The sequence below is a fragment of the Nematolebias whitei genome, chromosome 23 (assembly GCF_014905685.2).
Source record: "Nematolebias whitei isolate Nwh7 chromosome 23, NemWhi1, whole genome shotgun sequence".
NCBI lineage: Eukaryota > Metazoa > Chordata > Actinopteri > Cyprinodontiformes > Rivulidae > Nematolebias > Nematolebias whitei.
In genome coordinates this window covers 22,337,893-22,352,113 of record NC_056520.1, presented here as the reverse complement: position 1 = coordinate 22,352,113, position 14,221 = coordinate 22,337,893, and the positions used below count along the sequence as shown (strand labels likewise).

Here is a 14,221-nt window from a genome sequence, read left to right as displayed (position 1 = left end):
ATACATACATACATACATACATACATACATACATACATACATACATATATATATATATATACATACATATATATATATGTTGTCATCTTTTATATTTTTTTAAGGAAAAACTTGGAATGATATATTTCTATATCAGATATATTGCACACCTTTGCCTAAATTATATACATCTATTTTCAATATACAGATGAAGAAAACACAACAGAACACACTCCTACTCACCACATGCTACAGCCACCTCAAGCTGTCTTCCCAGCATGCATCTGTGCCGCAGTCCTGCCGATAGTGCACCTCATGGAAGACGGAGAAGTCAGAGAGGACGGCGTAGCTGGTCAGTCCAACACAGAATTTGATTTGAAGATAAATATTTTGTCAGTAGTCTTTTAGGCCTAACTAACTGCCTTTTACAACAAAAAGTTTATCTTAAGTAAGATTCCTGTGAGAGTTCTTGAGGTAAACATTGTCTCTAATATTTGTTCAGTGAGCGCCGTTGCTCAGCAAATCCTGTGGAACTGTCTGATTGAAGATCCAGCTCTGGTTCTCCGCCACTTCCTGGAAAAACTCACTGTGAGCAACAGGCAGGTGGGGGAATGTTTCAAAAATTATTTAGGTGCATCACATTTTTTAAAATTATTACAGGTGGAATTAAAGCTACACATGTTACAGCCTCAAAACTTTAAACAAATGGTCTGTTGTTTTGTTTTTTACTCTAGGATGAGCTGATCTACATGCTGAGGAAGCTGCTGCTCAACATCGGAGATCTGCCGGCTCAGACCTCTCACATCCTCTTTAACTACCTGGTGAGACATCAGATAAACCTCTGATAGCTTTTAAAGTTTGATATTTTAGATCAAATTCAGTCTTTTGAAGAAAAATCATTTTTCTAGGTGGGGCTCATAATGTACTTTGTGCGCACTCCTTGCGAGTGGGGTATGGATGCCATCTCAGCCACGTTGACCTTCCTGTGGGAGGTAGTTGGGTACGTGGAGGGCCTCTTCTTTAAGGACCTAAAGCAGACGATGAAGAAGGAGCAGTGTGAGGTCAAACTGCTGGTCACTGCATCCATGCCAGGTCCACCTGCTGATTTTTTTATGTCATACAGTCCCATTTAACCCCATTAATAGTAAATAATCTAAATAGAAACCTTCATAACATTTTTTGCATTGTTGTTTCAGGTACCAAAACACTGGTGGTTCATGGTCAGAACGAATGTGATATTCCTACACAGCTACCAGTTCATGAAGACACACAGTTTGATGCCCTGCTGAAGGTAAAGCTGTACCCCTTAGTATGTATATTAATTAGGCTTAAAGTTATATTTCTATCCAGCTGATTACTTAAATTTAAGGAATTCTTTGCTTCAGACTTAAGAATAAGTTGTTTTCTGTTATCTGGTTTGGATTGATCAAATAAGACTGTTTATTGTTGTCAGAATTTTTTTGTTGATCAGGGTGTTATTATTTGTTTAAAAAATGTTTTGAGGATGTTTTACCTGTCTAACCATTTTCTAAATTGTTTTTATTGATGATGCTTCTTCTTTGGTGTTTCTGACTTGTGGGGTGCCTCAGGGGTGTATTCTTGGACCTCATGTTATTTTCTTTAAATATTCTTCCTTTAGGCCTCTTGATAAAACCGTTCAGCTGTATGTCTTATTAATGTTCTGCTGATGATACTCAGCTTTACCTGTCTTTAAAGCCTAGGGATCTTATTGAACATAGCTGTTCTATACAACTGCTTGACTAGATGTCTGTGAGTTTTCTTCTGCTAAAACAGAGTAAACCCTAATTAGAGAAGCCAAACATGTCTTAAGACTTGATTTAAGGGGCTCTTTGCTGCAGACTTAAGAACAAGTTGTTTTCTGTTACCTGGTTTGGATTGATCAAATGAGACTGTTTATTGTTGTCAGAATTATTTTGTTGATCAGGGTGTTCTTGTTGATTGTTTAAAAAATGTGTTGGTGATGTTTTACCTGTCTAACCTTTTTTTTACTGTTTTTATTCATACTGATGCTTCTTCTTTGGTGTTTCTGACTTGTGGTGTGCCTCAGGGGTGTATTATTGAACCTCTTGTTATTTTCTTTAAATATTCTTCCTTTAAGCCCCCTGATAAAAACCGTTCAGCTGTATGTCTTATTATCTTATTAACAAATTATCTTCTGTTACGTTGTTTCCTTCACCAGGAATGTCTTGAATTCTTCAACATTCCAGAGGCTAGGTCAGCACACTTCTTCCTCATGGACAAAAGATGGAACCTCATCCATTATAACAAGGTATCAAATAGACTTTGTTTAGAGCTAGTATTTGTCGGGAAACAATATTTTTAGTAAATTTACAAAAAAAATATTGGGCTTTTTGGCAACTGTGTTGTAAAATAGACAAAAGGTTTGGACTTTTCCAGTCTATACACAGTTAATTTTATTGGTATAGAAGCAGATAAAAACATATCCTCATTTAAATGAAGTATGGGATTTCTTGATTTTGGTTTTCTTTGTTCTGTGCTGAGTATGTATTTCAGTGTTGCTGCTTCTGTTCCTCAGACTTACGTAAGAGACATCTACCCTTTCCGGAGGTCAGTTTCTCCCCAGCTCAACCTTGTCCACATGCTGCCCGAGAAAGGCCAAGAGCTCATTCAGAAACAGGTAAGGTTTTCCATTTCTGGGAAATAACGCTGCTGAAATTAACCCATTGCAGAAAAGCAAACAAGACCCTATATTGGTTAAACCTTTAATATTTTTACCTGTCTAGGTGTTTTCTCGTAAATTAGAGGAGGTTGGACGGGTGCTTTTCCTCATCTCCCTCACGCAACACATTCCAGCTGTGCACAAGCAGTCCCACGTCTCCCTGCTGCAGGAAGACCTGCTTCGGCTGCCCTCCTTCCCACGAACCGCTATCGATGCAGAGTTTTCTCTTTTCAACGAGCCACAAGGTGAAACAAATTGTGAAATAATTATCATCAACAGTTCAAACAGATTCTTTTAAAGACTGTGGAGACGTGACTGTGTTGTCCTCACTCCTGCAGGTAAGGAACTGTTCGGTTTGGACACCCTCCACAAGGTGCTGTGGATCAAGCTGCTGGAGGAGATGTTCCTGGGCATGCCCAGTGAATACCCATGGGGCGATGAGATGATGCTGTTCCTTAACGTTTTCAACGGGGCGCTGCTTCTGCATCCAGAGGACAGCTCACTCCTCAGGCAGTACACCGCCACCGCCATCAACACGGCCGTCCACTTCAACCACCTCTTCTCCTTGAGCGGATACCAGTGGATCCTTCCCACCATGCTCCAGGTACGAACAATTATGAACTTATAATATATTTGTTTAAATAACTCTCCCAGCTCTGTTTTTAAGTATAAAGTAAAATACCCACAACAGCACCTTTATTTAACCTTCTAAAACTTTTCCTGTCTGGCTGTCTCTGGCAGGTCTATGCTGACTACGAGAGCAACCCATTGCTGCGGCAGGGCATTGAATTTTCCTGCCGACAGTTCTACATCCTCCACAGAAAGCCCTTCATCCTCCAGCTGTTTGCCAGTGTGGCTCCACTGCTGGAATTCACCGTAAGATTTCGGAATAAAAAAAAAAAAAACGACAGTTGCTGCAATCTGAACAGATCGCATTTAAAGCTTTCCATCTTTCTGCTCATTCCAGACGAGCTCCAGCACTGGTTTGTCTAAAGGAGTGTCGGCTCAGTGTCTGTTTGACCTGCTGGTTTCTCTGGAGGGTGAAACCCAGGACGCTCTGGACGCTCTGGAGCTGGTCAAGGCTGAAAAACCTCTTCGCTCTCTTGGTAAACTCAAACCTACAGCTTGTGGGTGAAACTGCTGTGGGAAAAGTCAGTGATGATGAAACTATCGCCAGGTTTAATCAGTGTTTTTATAGAGCTTCTCTGTCTGTTTATTTTAAATCAAATAAACCAAACTTAGCTATTATTGCTGAATAACTTGTTGAAAAACAGCTGAAAATAGCTAAAAAAAAACATTCTGAAATGTAGCTGAAATGGAAGAACAAGTCTAAATTAGCAGAAGAAAGCAGAAAGAACACAATTGTTGAATTAAGTTTAAATGGGACCCTGTGTACATAGTTTTGTTCCACCACATGTGATGCGAACAACAATAAAGAATCTCTGACTCTGACTCTCTGAAATAAGAAGAAATGAGCACAAAAAATAGAAAATTAGCTAAAAATGCTGAAATTAGCAACAAAAAAAAATTGCTGAAAAGTATCTGCATAGGCAGGAAGAAGCTTAAACTACCCAAAGGAAATGGAAAGAACTGCAATGAGCTTAAAAAATGTGGAATTAGCTGGAAAAAGCTCAAATTAGCAGCAAAAGAGCAAAATTTTAGCTGAAAGAGCAGAAACAGCTGAAAGTAGTAGATAAAAGCTGAAAGTAGCATAACTAGTTGGAATTAGCATAAATTAGTTAAATAGGCTGAAAGTAGCAAAAATTACCAGAAAAAACTTGAGTTTATCTTAAAACAGCTGAAATTAGCTAGGAATTGCTAAAATGGTAGCTGAACAGGTAGAACAAGCTTAAATTAGCAGAAGAAAGCAGAAAGAACGCATTTGCCCAATTAGGCTGAAAGAAGCAGAAATGAGCACAAAGAAGTGGAAATTATCTGAAAAAAATATGAAAATTGAAAAAAAACAGCTGAAAAGTAGCTAAAACAGCAGAAAGAAGCTTAAATTACTAGAAGTTTAGAGAGCTAATTTTTGCTGAATTAGGCTGAAAAAAGATTAAATTATTGCAAAAAATGTGGAATTAGCCAAAAAAAAAGGCTAAAATTAGCATAAAAACAATTAAATAGTAGCTGAAATAGCAGAAGAAACTGAAACTTGCATAAATAAGCTAAAATTAGCAGAAAGATGTTGCTAGCAAAATAATCTGAAAGGAGCACAAAACAGCTGAAATTAGCTGAAAGTAGCTGAATTTTGTTTTAAATTTGCACAAAGAAGCTGAAGCAGAATAAAATGTGAAAGGAGCAGTAAAAGGTTGTAAACAGATCTAAAGAGTTGAAAGATGGAAAATGAGCTCAATTCATTTTCTATGAGGGAAAAAAAATGTCAGAAAAGACTAAATATTTCAAAAAGCTAAAGTAGCACCAATACCAAAAGACGTAGCAGGATTGTCCTGAAAGAGCCGAATGTTTTGATACATGACTTGTTGAAATAGCACAAAAGTTGTGGAACGAGAAAGATGCTGAAAAACGTACAGGAGAAAAATGGATCACAATAGAGTGAATGCTTCATAAACATTCACACTAAAGAAAACTCTTTGTGGTTCTTGGAATTTTCTGCAGACTAGTCTCATCTAACTCCATGTTTCATTTTTGCAGATTTTTGTTACGGCAATGAGGACTTGGCCTTTTCCATCAGCGAGGCCATCAAGTTATGTGTAACCGTGGTGGCCTACGCACCTGAATCCTGCAGGAGGTGAGAGAAAATATCAAGAAAGCATCTTCTCTTTAACTTTTCTACATCTAACCTGTCTTCATGCTGTGGATCACCAGTCTCCAGATGTTGATGGTGCTTGAAGCGTTGGTTCCCTGCCACCTCCAAAAGCTCAAGAGCAACACGGTTACGATGGAGTCTGCGTCCGCCGCCAGAGACGAGATCGCAGCCATCGCCGCCCTGGCCACGTCTCTGCAAGCTCTGCTCTACAGCTCGGAGACATTAACAAGGTTTGTCTCACGTCAATGATTTGTTTAGTGCAGAGAATGCTATTAGAGTTAAATTTTTTATTGTTGTATCTGTCACAGACCCATGACAGCCCCACAAATGTCCCGCTGTGATCAAGGCCACAAGGGTGGCACTACAGCTAACCACGCCATGTCCGGGGGCGTCAACACAAGGTCGGCGATGATTTGAATTTTTGACGGCGGCTTTAAAAAAACACAAAACTAAAAGGAGGTTTGTATTCCCAGAGACAATCTCCACCTGCTGGAGGAGGGTCAGCGAATGCCGCGGGAGGAGCTGGATGAGCGGATCGCCAGGGAGGAGTTCCGCCGCCCGCGGGAGTCCCTGCTAAATATCTGCACAGAGTTTTACAAACACTGCGGGCCGAGACTCAAAATCCTGCAGAACGTCGCTGGTGAGCCTCGGGTTACAGCTCTGGAGCTGCTGGACATCAAATCCCACATGAGGTGATGAGATTTATGATCGTTGTCCAACAAACTTTTGATTTTTGCATACTGGGTGAGGGAGATGATAGTCACTGGGCCAACCATGAACTTCTATTTAGACCAAAAACTGCATTCAAATGTGAAGTCGTTGGTCCAACAGCTGATGTTTGGACCAAACTGGTTTGTGAAGCAACAGGACAATGATACCAAACTCAGCAGTAACTCTACAACCGAGGGATCCAGATCCAGAAAGTCCTGATATCAACCTGATAAAATGCTGTGGTGGGACTTTAAGAGAGCTGTGCAGAAACCAATGTCTGCAAACCAATAAACAGAAGTAATGCTGTAAAGAAGAGAACAGCCTACAGAGAATTACAATTTATGTTTATCCTGATACTTAAAACCCAAAAATTGTAGAGTATATTTCATGTATTTATACAGGTTAGCCTCATTGAGTCACAATGACTCATTTTCAAGAGAGACCTAAACAAAGAACCACAGATGAGGTGCACACAACAATAAACAGTCATTAAAAAATGCATATAAGATGAAACGTAAATAAAAGTAGTGATATAAAATGAGACAAAAACAAGCTACATTATGAAATGGGGAATATACTAAAAATAGGAACGTCTGCATTGGTTTTTGTCGTGAACTTAACAATTGATTAAAATCCCATAGAGAGATCAAAGTCGACAGCTTCAGATCTTTTTGCAAGGTTTTCCAAGTTACAGGAGCAGAGTAAGAGAAGGCCCTTTTGCTGAATTCGGTCCATACTGAGGGGATGCTGCAGGTAATAGTGTCCTGATAGCGCACGCTGTAGCTGCACTGACGACGTGACATGTAGGAGGAGATGTATGAAGGCAACAGATGAAGAAGTGATTTAAAGATGAAAATGTACCAGTGAGAGAGTCTACGTGAAGTTAATGATGACCACTTAACCAGTGAATACAGGGTGCCGTGATGGGTACGGTAGTTACAGCCAGTTATGAATCTTAGCGCAATGTGGTAGACAGCATCCAACATCTGCAGGGTGCTTGTAGGAGTGTTCATGTAAATAATGTCACCGTAGTCAATGGAGGGAAGGAAAGTAGCAGCTACAAGGTGTTTCCTAGCATTCAGAATTAGATAAGATCTCTTTCTTAAAAAAAATAATAATAATCTCAGTTTCTTTACCAAGTTTTTGACATGAGGCTTAAAAAAGAGATGTGAATCGACCAAGATATTCAAGTATTTGTAAGAATCGACAAACTTAATAGGAACACCATTCATAGATAAAATAGAAGGAAGGACTGCTGACTTCCTGTTTGAAAACAACATCCCTATGGTTTTATCAGCATTTAGCACCAGTTTGAGACCGAACAAATCTGACTGCATGATGTCACAAGCATTCTACAAAAGCTTGAAAACCTTAGCGATTGTTTTAGCTCGACAATAAACAACTGTATCATCAGCGTAGAAATGTAAAGATGCATCTGGAATGATCTGACCTACAATATTTATGTAGATTTTAAAGAGGGTGGGACCTAAGACTGAGCCTTCTGGTACACCAAATTATAATAGCTGGAAGAAGTCAAAAGTGTGTCGGTTGTTATTTCCCCACAGGTTAGCGGAAATCGCCCACGCCCTCCTCAAGCTGGCGCCTTATGACACCCTGACCATGGAGAGCCGAGGCCTGCGGCGCTACATCATGGAGATGCTCCCCATCACCGACTGGTCGTCCGAGGCTGTCCGGCCCGCCCTCATCCTCATCCTCAAGAGGCTGGACCGCATGTTCAACAAGATCCACAAGATGCCCACGCTCAGGTGCGCTCGCCCACAGGCTCTGTGCAGCAGGTCTGTTGAACACAACTTCTTCTTCTCTGTGTCCCTGTGCGTGTATCGTGCTGTGAGCAGTAGATGGCTTCTTGGCACGTGAACGTGTCGTGCTACCTTCGTGGCTTCTGTACCGTAAGTGTTGCTGCGGTGTGTTTCTGTGCAGGCTCATCTTGGTGTGTTTTTGAGTGTGGAACTAGTGTATAACTACCACTGACAGTGTTTCCTCTCAGCAGAGGGCATCCACTCTACTGTGGTGCCCAATTTAAAGATTAGTTTAAATGATGATATTTGGAACTGAAGGCACGAAAATATACCATCTGGATGCAACAGAGTTTTTTAATTGGGGGGAAATTGTGTGACATTTGTTACCAATTAGCTTCTAAATCTAAACAATTCAATATATACCATACCAGCTTTATTTTAGAGCACTTTAAACACCCACAGGACCATGGTGCTGTACACATAATAAAGCAATCATACAGTCATATAATGAAGAACAATTAAAATAATTAAAAGTCCACATCTCAGACGGTGTCAAAGGCCATGGAGAAGAGATGGGTTTTCAGAAGGGATTTAAAAACAGGCAGGGAAGAGGCCTGCCTGATGTCCAAGGGAAGGTCGTTCCACAGTTTAGGAGCTGCCACAGTAAAAGCACGGTTTCCTCTGAGCTTACGCTTTCTTCGGCACACTCAGGAGCAGCTGATCACATGACCTGAGTGATCAAGAAGGTGTATATGGATGTAGCAACTCAGACTGATCGGGCGGGGCAAGTCCATTTAGAGCTTTAAAAGCAAATAAAATAATTTGAAAATTAATCCAAAAATGTACGGGCTGACAGTGCAGGGAGGCTAAAACAGGGGAAATGTGGTCAAACTTTCGTGTGCCAGTTAAAAGCTGTGCAGCAGCATTCTGTACCCTCTGAAGCTGAGAGATACATGAATCACTGATTTCTTTATAGAGTACTTTACAGTAGTCCAGCCGAGTGGTCACAAAGGTGTAGATTACTGTTTCGAAATGCCACTGACAAAGAATCGGCTTTACTTTAGCCAGCTGCCTTAGATGGAAAAAAATAGATTTAACAACAGCTCTGATGTGCTTTTCTAACTTTAGTCCAGCATCGACTTTGACCCCAAGTTTGTAATAGTTGGCCTGATGTACTGTACTAGGCCAAGAAACCAACATTTACATTGGGAGTCTCAATGGAGCTTTCAAACACGATCACCACAGTCTTATCCTCATTAAACTTTAAGAAGTTCACAGCCATCCATGCTTTTATGTCCTGCAAACATGAGGACCCAGGGAGTTAGAGTCGTTTTTCTTTTAACGGGACATATATTAGTGTATCATCCACGTAACAATGAAAGGAGATCCCGTATTTTCTAAAAAATAGAGCCAAGAGGGAGCAGGTACAGCGTGAAGAGGAGGGGGCCTAAAACTGCGCCCTGTGGAACCCCACACACAGGAGGAGCAGAGGAGGACATGTGGTCACCAAGGCAGACACAGAAAGTACGCTCGACTGAGCAGGACCTAAACCAGTCCAGTGCTGTACTGCTGACACTCCCACATTATTTCAAATGACAAAGTAAAATGCTATAGTCCACCGTGTCAATATATAATATTGTGTATATAATATTATATAATATAATATAAATGCTGTTCCAATGCTGTATGACCCTGTGTTTAAATTATCTAAGCTTCAGCTTTCTAAAAAAATATAAAATAATCTGTAAATCATAAAAGTTCTTATGTGCTTATTTTAACTGACATTAACTCTAATATGAAATATGGTTTATGTTAATCCATTTACACACTGGGTAGGTATGTAGGTATAGAAACAAATTTGAAAACTGGGCTTTTTTTATTTTATTTAAAAAATGATTTGGGCATCAAACTCACAAATCTGGATTGAAACTCAATCCTTTTATTATCTGCATTTGCTGTTTTTGAAACAAAAGTCATACCTTAATTTAAAAAAAATGAATGTGAAGTGAATTTCAAACATTCAGCTTAAAGGAAATGTCATTCACATTTAAACACGTAGTTTTTAATTTACATATGAATAAAAGTAAACTCTGTAGTTAATTAAAAATGTTTCGAAACAAAGATTTAAATAAGATACAAAGACGTTTATGAGCAGGTTATCCACTTCTTAGGTTTTAGTTGTACTCTTGATATTTCAATTTTAAGTTTAGAATTTTTTTTAAAAGAAGAAAAAAGTTTAAAGTACAGACGAGCTCAGAGGGAACACTGGTCTCAACAGCTGTTTTTAAGCTTGGCTACATTTTGTTTTCAATATGTATATACAAACCGGATTCCAAAAAAGTTGGGACACTAAACAAATTGTGAATAAAAACTGAATGCAATGATGTGGAGATGGCAAATGTCAATATTTTATTCGTAATGTAACATAGATGACAGACCAAAAGTTTAATCCGAGTAACTGTAACATTTTAAAGGAAAAATATGTTGATTCAAAATTTCACAGTGTCAACAAATCCCAAAAAAGTTGGGACAAGTAGCAATAAGTGGCTGGAAAAAGGAAACTGAGCATATAACGAACAGCTGGAAGAGCAATTAACACTAATTAGGTCAATTGACAACATGATTGGGTATAAAAAGAGCTTCTCAGAGAGTCAGTGTCTCTCAGAAGCCAAGATGGTAAGAGGATCACCAATTCCACCATTGTTGTGCAGAAAGATAGTGCAGCAATACCAGAATGGTGTTACCCAGCATAAAATAGCAAAGACTTTTAAGGGTGCATTCACACTAGCCCTGTTTAGTCCTCTTTAATCGAACTCTAGCTCGTTTTCCTAGAAAGTCCGGTTCTTTTAGGAAGGTGTGAACGCACCATTGAACTCTGTCACGAAACAAAAAGGCGAACTCTGGCCCGGGCTAAAACTGGAAGCGAACTCCAGCGCGGTTCGAGTGCAGTGTGAATGTAAACAGACCGGACCCCGTTCCGCAGGACAAACAAACACGCATTTCTCTGACCTTATATGGAGCCGTCAGCTGCCTTGTGTGGAAAAACAATATTCTCCACGGTCTTCTGTCTCATCTTCTGCTCATGCTGAGTCCATTTTTGAAAAATTACAAAATATAACTCCTAAAACTGCTAAAACTTGATGCCACTTCGTTTTTATTTTTATTTACAGAAGAATAAGAAGATGTGTGTTCAGAGGTTTTTGTGTCGTTTCTTTCAGTAGTTCTTGGTGCAGCGCCCCCACAGGCAAGTGGGGGAACAGGTTGGTTCAACAGGTTGACTCACTGCACAGTGCAGTGTGAATGTAAACTCACCAGCTCAAATGTAAACAAGAGCTCATGAATATTGGTCCCGAACCGAACCGAGTCTACCGGACTATCTAGTGTGAAAACGACCTAAGTTATCATCATCAACCGTGCATAACATCATCAAAAGATTCAGAGAATCTGGAACAATTGCTGTGCATAAGGGTCAAGGCCGTAAAACTACTGGATGCTTGTGATCTCCGAGCCCTTAAACGTCATTGCACCTCAAACAGGAATGCCACTGTCAAGGAAATAACAGAATGGGCTCAGGAATACTTCCAGAAAGCATTGTCAGTGAACACAATCCACCGTGCCATCCGCCGTTGCCAGCTGAAACTCTACAGTGCAAAGAAGAAGCCATTTCTAAGCAAGCGCCACAAGCTCAGACGTTTGCACTGGGCCAGGGGTCATTTAAAATGGAGTGTGGCAAAATGGAAGACTGTTCTGTGGTCAGATGAGTCACGATTTGAAGTTCTTTATGGAACACTGGGACGCCATGTCATCCGAACCAGAGAGGACAAGGATAGCCCAAGTTGTTATCAATGCTCCGTTCAGAAACCTGCATCACTGATGGTATAGGGTTGCATGAGTGCTTGTGGCATGGGCAGCTTGCATGTCTGGAAAGGCACCATTAATGTAGAGAACTATGTTCAGGTTCTAGAACAACATATGCTCCCATCTGGATGTCATCTCTTTCAGGGAAGACCCTGCATTTTTCAACACGATTTTTTCATTCAACCTTTATTTAAACAGATAAATCACATTGAGCCTCGAAGACTCATTTACAAGTGAGACCTGTTTGGACAGACAAAAACAGTGGTTAACTGAACACATGTAGGAGTTGGAGGCGAAAAAAATTCCTATCGGACTTTTTTCTTGGCTGAGAAAAACCCCTAATATAAAAACGATAATGCCAGACCACATTCTGCAGCAATCACAACATCATGGCTACGTAGGAGAAGGATCCGGGTACTGAAATGGCCAGCCTGAAGTCCAGATCTTTCACCTATAGAGAACATTTGGCGCATCATAAAGAGGAAGCTGCGACAAAGAAGGTCTAAGACGATTGAACAGTTAGAGGCCTGTATTAGACATGAATGGGAGAGCATTCCTATTTCTAAACTTGAGAAACTGGTCTCCTCTGTACCCAGACGTCTGTTGAGTGTTGTAAGAAGAAGGGGGATGCCACACAATGGTAAAAATGGACTTGTCCCAACTTTTTTGGGATTTGTTGACGCCATGAAATTTGGAAACAACAGATTTTTCCCTTAAAATGATACATTCTCTCAGTTTAAACTTTTGATCTGTGATTTATGTTCTATTCTGAATAAAATGTCAGATGTTGGCACCTCCACATCATTGCATTCAGTTTTTATTCACAATTTGTTTAGTGTCCCAACTTTTTTGGAATCCGGTTTGTATCTATTATATATATGTTGTTTAATAAAATCATAAGGCTACGATTCATTAAAAGGTAATAAATGCAGTGGTAAGTGGGCATATTAAACATTATTCTAAATTACATTTTTATATTATAAGAAAATATTTAGAATTTCAACAGTTCGAAAAAGTATTCACTCCATGGATGTTTTTATACTTTTATTGCTAAATTAGTTGTGGTCAATATAAGTAAGACACTGTATGACATTTTATTTACCTTTCCACTCCTTGTAGATAGTTTGTTTTTAATTCACGTGTTTTCTGTCATCACGGGGTCGTACTGCATGGTTCTCCAGGAGACAGGTGGAGTGGGAGGCTGCCAGCAACTTGATCGAGGGAATCTGCCTGACTCTACAGCGCCAACCCATCATCTCCTTCCTCCCACACCTCCGCTCACTGATCAACGTCTGCGTCAACCTTGTACGGAAGCCTAAAAATGGAAAAGTCATAATTCTTTCAATCTGGAGTTGCTATTATTTAGGGGTTGCTTCATTCAGCTAGTCTTGTACTGTGAGCTTTTCATTAGCATTTTACAGATTTTTTTTTTTTTAGCTAGTCTTGCTACATTTAGCTTTTAGATATAATTTTGCTAATTTTAGCTAACATTTAGTTATTTTAAACAGTGTTTTGCTACTTTTATATTTGTAGTTTTCCGTTTACGGTTTTGGGCTCAACTCATTCAGGATATAGGTGCTATGACTTTAGTTTTTTGTAACTTTTATACCTTTTCAAACTATATAACAATATTTAAACAATTTTTCCCCATTAGCATACATTGACACCTTTATAAACCATTCAAAACTTTGTTCTCTTAGAAATCTGCTTCAGTGTACTTTTGCTAATGCTACTACTACTGAAACTAATGCTACTACCGCTGAAACTTATGCTACTACTGCAGACTGCTGAAACTAATACTACTACTACTGAAGCTAATGCTACTACTGAAGCTAATGCTACTACTGCTGAAACTTATGCTACTACTGCTGAAACTTATGCTACTACTGCTGAAACTAATACTACTGCTGAAACTAATGTTACTACTGCTGAAACTAATGCAACTACTGCTGATGCAAATACTACTGCTGAAACTAATGCTACTACTGCTGAAGCTAATGTTACTACTGCTGAAACTAATGCTACTACTACTGAAGCTAATGCTACTACTGCTGAAACTAATACAACTACTGCTGAAGCTAATACTATTGCTGAAACTAATGCTACTACTGCTGAAGCTAATGTAACTACTGCTGAACCTAATACTACTGCTGAAACTAATACTACTGCTGAAACTAATGCTACTACTGCTGAAACTAATGATACTACTGCTGAAACTAATGCAACTACTGTTGAAGATAATAATACTGCTGAAACTAATGCTACTACTGTTAAAGCTAATGTTACTGCTGAAGCTAATGCTACAACTGCTGAAACTAATTCTACTACAGCTGAAGCTAATACTCCTGCTGAAACTAATGCTAATACTGCTGAAACTAATGCAACTACTGCTGAACCTAATACTACTGCTGAAGCTAATGCAACTACTGCTGAAGCTAGTACTAC

At 39.5% G+C, this 14,221-nt stretch overlaps 1 protein-coding gene across 1 annotated transcript in view; it reads left to right on the top strand.

Annotated features, from left to right (window-relative positions):
* Positions 1–14,221, top strand: part of LOC119429099 (protein unc-80 homolog) — a gene marked incomplete in the record, with an annotated part of 116,990 nt that overhangs the window by 75,564 nt on the left and 27,205 nt on the right. Inside the window, 16 exon segments of the mRNA XM_037696817.1 lie at positions 188–331; positions 482–582; positions 714–800; positions 888–1,071; positions 1,176–1,270; positions 2,180–2,269; positions 2,537–2,638; positions 2,745–2,925; positions 3,019–3,284; positions 3,422–3,556; positions 3,648–3,786; positions 5,333–5,429; positions 5,507–5,677; positions 5,756–6,139; positions 7,724–7,954; positions 12,958–13,081. Of these exon segments, the coding sequence (XP_037552745.1) occupies positions 188–331; positions 482–582; positions 714–800; positions 888–1,071; positions 1,176–1,270; positions 2,180–2,269; positions 2,537–2,638; positions 2,745–2,925; positions 3,019–3,284; positions 3,422–3,556; positions 3,648–3,786; positions 5,333–5,429; positions 5,507–5,677; positions 5,756–6,139; positions 7,724–7,954; positions 12,958–13,081 (2,531 nt within the window).